This window comes from Kryptolebias marmoratus, linkage group LG19 (assembly GCF_001649575.2).
Source record: "Kryptolebias marmoratus isolate JLee-2015 linkage group LG19, ASM164957v2, whole genome shotgun sequence".
NCBI classification, from domain to species: domain Eukaryota; kingdom Metazoa; phylum Chordata; class Actinopteri; order Cyprinodontiformes; family Rivulidae; genus Kryptolebias; species Kryptolebias marmoratus.
In genome coordinates, this window is record NC_051448.1 from 11,476,366 (window position 1) to 11,481,356 (window position 4,991).

General features: G+C 40.8%; 1 protein-coding gene across 3 annotated transcripts in view; it reads right to left on the reverse strand.

Annotated features, from left to right (window-relative positions):
- Window positions 1-219: 219 nt before the first annotated feature.
- zc3h14 (zinc finger CCCH-type containing 14) overlaps window positions 220-4,991 on the reverse strand; it is a 10,636-nt gene continuing 5,864 nt past the window's right edge. Inside the window, exons 11-17 of one of the 3 annotated variants that reach the window (XM_017427364.3) lie at window positions 4,606-4,744; window positions 4,317-4,522; window positions 4,072-4,210; window positions 3,843-3,982; window positions 1,677-1,756; window positions 1,455-1,561; window positions 220-759 (exon numbers count right to left, since the gene is read on the reverse strand). In XM_017427364.3, the coding sequence (XP_017282853.1) occupies window positions 756-759; window positions 1,455-1,561; window positions 1,677-1,756; window positions 3,843-3,982; window positions 4,072-4,210; window positions 4,317-4,522; window positions 4,606-4,744 (815 nt within the window). In that variant the 3' untranslated portion in view covers window positions 220-755. Of the gene's footprint in view, window positions 760-1,454; window positions 1,562-1,676; window positions 1,796-3,842; window positions 3,983-4,071; window positions 4,211-4,316; window positions 4,523-4,605; window positions 4,745-4,991 lie in introns of all 3 variants that reach the window. The other 2 variants (XM_017427363.3, XM_017427362.3) reach the window with 2 other exon arrangements.

Sequence of the window (4,991 nt, forward strand, 5' to 3'; positions counted from 1 at the left end):
GCCCCTGAGGGCCCGAAGAACACAGGTGTCCAAAATTGTTCTTCAGCCTTGACCTTTGAGCTCAGTTTAAACGTATTGTTTACTATGTTCCATTGGGAATAAACTAAGGGTTCGTGAGATCATTGCATTCTGCTATATTTACTTTTTACACTATGTCCCAACTTTCCCTGAATTTGGGTTGTATTTGATCATCAACCGAGAACAAATAAACCTGAAAAGTTGACCGTTTTCTCAAAAATGTCTTTATTTTTACAGTTGGAGGAATTATTAAGCACAGATTTGATTGGTTTGTTTTACATAACAATCACTGAGTGACCTGTACAGTTTTAAAAAATGTAATCAATATTAGAAGCATTCCATTATTTATTATTGTATGATGTTGCATGGGTTGAGCCTGACCTTATCCTCAAATAAAAAACAAAGCCTCAAAATAACAGCCAATTCTCTTTTTTTCTTTTGATTTTCACAAACGTAAAAAAACCCCAAAAAGATGGTGACAGTGTTGACATAGAGGCATCTTAAATAACAGCGAACAAAAACTGATATGAAATAAATACAAACGTCTGGGTTGAGTCTTAAATATTCTGAGCGTATCGGCAAAAACTCAACCCCCGACTTACAAAACACTTAAGATCAGTCCGAACAGTACTTTAAAAGAAATATAGAAACGGTTACGTCTACTGACAGCGCTCCAAACACAGAGCTAAAGAACATCTTCCACAGCTTCGGGCTTCTGTCAGGCTGTCAGGACCCAATTAGCTGCGAGAGAAAGAGACAGAAAATATTAGATTTAGCCAGAGATGCACAATTTACACCAATGCATACATAATCAGCGCAGAAACATACAAATAGGTCCGCAGAACAGGAAATGTTAAAATTAGGTGAAGTTGTGTTGAGTAACAGTAACTCTTTGTTGTGGAATTTATATTGTCTTTAAAAAAAAAACGAGAATAATGCAATTAACTCGAGTCTTGTGATGACATTTTACTGATGTGATACCAGAGACTCAAACATCAAGCAGATGCAAGATGAATAAACCAGCACTACGCCAGAACCACAGTTCTCGTAGTGCGCCGTGCACGCCGGGGGCAGTCCCTTGTGGTGGGAAACGAGTTAGATTCAGGGTTACATGGTTTTCTTGTGACAGATGTGCTTACACAATGAGAACATTTGCTTAAAACAAAATGTTCTCAAGCAGCTTTCAGATTCAGCGACCTTCATCAGAACAGCTTTTTTTTTTTTTTTTTATTGACCTTGTTCGGTTTCCATGACAACACGAATTTGCTTTGAACAGAGAGTTTATTTTAGCCAATTTAGTTTAGTTTTCACCACAGGGGTTTATGTTTACATGAAGGAAGATCTATTAAAAAAAAAAAAAAAAAGGTTAAACTTGACAACTTCGCTGAAACAAACATGGTGTATTTCTCTTCTCTGACGTTACGTGGTGGTGTCACCTGCTCTGTGCTTTTGTCCACTTCAGGGCGTGTCGGGGAGGCACGGCTGTCGTCGGGTGGTAGAAGGTACAACCGGCTCGTTTGCACTGCGTCGCAAAGCGGCAAGGCTGTAAAAGAAGGCGAGCAGAAGTTACACCTGTTCAGAGTTTACAAGCAACAGTGTACTTGTTAAAAAAAAAAAAAAAAAAAAAGTGGGCGTGCAAAGCCGCTTCTGTCGGTTACCTTCGGGTGATAAAATGGACAGTCCATCTTCTTGCACTCTGGGAAGAAGCGGCACACGCTTGCAGTTTGCACCAGCTGCACTGCTGTGAACACGGACCAATTATTAGAAGGAAAAACACCTGCAGCAGAATCAGAGGCTTTTGTTTATATAAACTCATCTTTACCCAAAATACAACTCTACCACACAACCTAGATTCTTATCAGTTGCTAAAACAAACACTAAACCCTGTTGTCTGCTCGGCGCCCTGAACCCCATTTATAAAAACGATCACCCTTTTGGCAGAACCTTAAGCCCTTTACACCAAGTTAGACACATTTTGCAAACAGATTTTCACTCACTAAAACACATTTTGTGAAGCACTTGGGTTGCAGTGCAGGCAGCAAAAGTGTAAACCCAGTTAAAGCGCTGGTGTCTCAACTTAAAACAACAGCAACTCAAAACAGATCACACACGTGGCTAACGGTGTGAACCAATATAAGACAGTACAAGAAGCTCTGGTCATTTCAGTTTCACCGTGGATAGGAACAACCTGAGAGGCAGAGGAAGACTAAGAGGAGGAAGAGGACGTACGAGACAAAGAAGAATTATTTCAGATGAAATAACCGTCCATGTTCACAGTACGACTCAATACAGCTCCGTAAAAAGGTGCTTCATTACACGTGTTTTCCAATATACTTGTAGGCTTAGTACTGCACGCACTTTCTGGTAACTGCGTGTTCTTTTTGTAGAACCATAAAACTGCACCATCGGGGGGAGGGGGGGAAGCCATGTTGTCCTCACACCAAGAGACCCTCATTGTTGACAGGGTCGGTCAGAACAACACAATAAAACAGCTTGAAACACAGCAGAAAATCTTTGAAGACCATGTGAATTTTCAGCAGTGCCAGCCTTCCCACCACTGATCGTGTCCTATATAGTGTTTTTTTTTTCTTTTCACTACAAACGCTAAACGGGAGTTTTGTTTTGAAAGTGCATTTTCCTTTTGTGGACAATAAAAGGTGATTTCAAAAGCTTTATGATCTGGTCATCGTGTTTGCCTTTGTTCTACGTTGTGTGTAATGACTGTTCGGTGGTGTTTTTTTCACTCTGATCGACCAGGGGGTCTCGTCTGACAACAACTGTTTGGTTATGAGCGCTGAAGCGTTTCGAGGCAGTAGTTGGGTTTAGCAGGAAGAGTCGGAGGTTTTGCTTCAAATCTTTGGGTGGGAATTTCTTCTGCTGCCACCAAAAATAGATCAGTCTGCAGCCAAACACCAAAACCTACAGTTTCTCCGCAGCTATAGCAGAGGAAAACCCCAACATCAGCTTCCAGGACCAGGCTCTACTTTAAATCCTGTCCAGAGACGTACAACAACTAAGCAAACAGAAATAAATTGCGGTTTCAAATCTTTATAATGTTTTCAGAAACTTATCAATAAATGATCCGTTGTGAAGCACGGCCGCATTCAGTGAATGAGCTCCTGATTTTTGAAGATTATGTGAGGCGAATTTAATCTCACAACCTTCCTGTCAAGTTCTGCATCAGCATTCTGTCAAATTATTTAATTTACATAAAAACTGACTGAGCAGCAATCAGGAGAATTTTGTTTTCTGTGTATTTGAGCAATTTTCTTAAAAAAAAGGAAATGTTTTTAAAGTATTTTATTTTGAAAATTAGCTTACCAAACAAAATTTTTGTGCCTCAATAGCCTTTTTATTTTAGCATTGTAATCATCTATTTAATGGCACCTATTTCTTGGGTAAATGGGAGAACTTTGAGCTAAGCAGCACAAATAATCAGTTTCACAGATGATTCCCTGAAACACAGACCCATGTGAGACAACTTTAATATAAACAACTTTGCATGAGAACCAAAAATGGCTTTTGATAGATTTCCCAACAGACTTTTTCCCCTCCTAAAAACGGCAGATACCTGCGAACACTAAGCCAAACAAGTCTTGGTCATCCGCACAACTCCAGTGAGTCAGTAAGTTCTGCAAAACTGAGCTGTCATTGTGAGAGTATTGTTATGATTTCATTGTTTTCACTTTGTATGAAATTTGCCAGAATCTAATCAGTGAACATTATTTAGAATAGCGAGAGATAAAAAAAAAAGAGAAGCCAAGTTAACTCGTTTCCAAACTGCCACAGGCAAAAATGAATGAAGAGCGTGCGTTTAAAGTCACCTGGTCTGGGTGGGGGAGCGGAAGTGGCTCTACGGCTGACGTGAGTGAAGGGACAGTCCGGTTTGGTGCACCGAGCGTCATATTTACAGTTAGGATGCACAAAGAGGCACTTATCTCCAAACTTGCAATTGGGAAAAGTCCTAAAGAAAAACAGAAACGTATGAAATCTCAACTGAAACTAGATTAAACAACCGTTTTTAGCTGCGGGGTTTTAAAGCCAGGTACTAACTTGCACTGGGTGGTTGGGTGGTGGTACACACACTCGTCTCCACTTTTGCACACTGGCCAGAACTTGCAGCGCTCCATAACCTTCTGTTTCTTCACAGGAGCGGCGTCGTCCTCTGCCATCTCAACATCCATCCCTTCATCTGTCAAAAGAAGGCAGAATGTAATGGATGCAACATATTTAGAACATATAGTTTGAGATAAGGTAGATTTTAAATGAGGTTTATCCCAGAATCCATTAAAGAATACCTTCTGATGATGCGGGCACTCCCTGTAATCTGTGCAGGATGCTGACTTTGGTCTCTCTGTGGACGTTCCCAGCTGCCTCGGAGATCTTTGTGGGTCGTCTCACATCATCCAGCTCCATGTCTCCGTCTGTAAGGTTACCCAGGGGGCTTGGTACGCCATCTAAAGTCACTATGAACTTCGGGCTGGCTGAGGAATCGCCTCCCTCCCTGCAAACATGACACAAAAAGTTAAGTGTGGAACAACTGGTGTCTGACAAATAAGTCCTTAAAGTCCCAAACTGTGGGAGGACCTGGCTTGGACGGTGCGAGGCAACGCAGACTGGACCTGCTGCTGACTTCTGACAGAAGGTTCTTCCAGTACGGGCCGGCTCATTATGAAGGAGCGTGTATCAAACGGCTTCGCCTCACACTCTGCAGCTGCTTCAACACCTAAAACAGAAGCATTCACAGTACGGAAGTCAGGACCAACTTCATCCTTTAACTTTGACCTGTTTCCTCTTACATTTTCACACATGGTGACAGGTGTATACAGGTGCTGGTCATAAAATTAGAATATCATGAAAAAGTAGATTGATTTCAGTAATTCCATTTAAAAAGTGAAACTTGTATATTATATTCATACATTACATACAAACTCATATATTTCAAATGTTTATTTCGTTTAATTTTGATGATT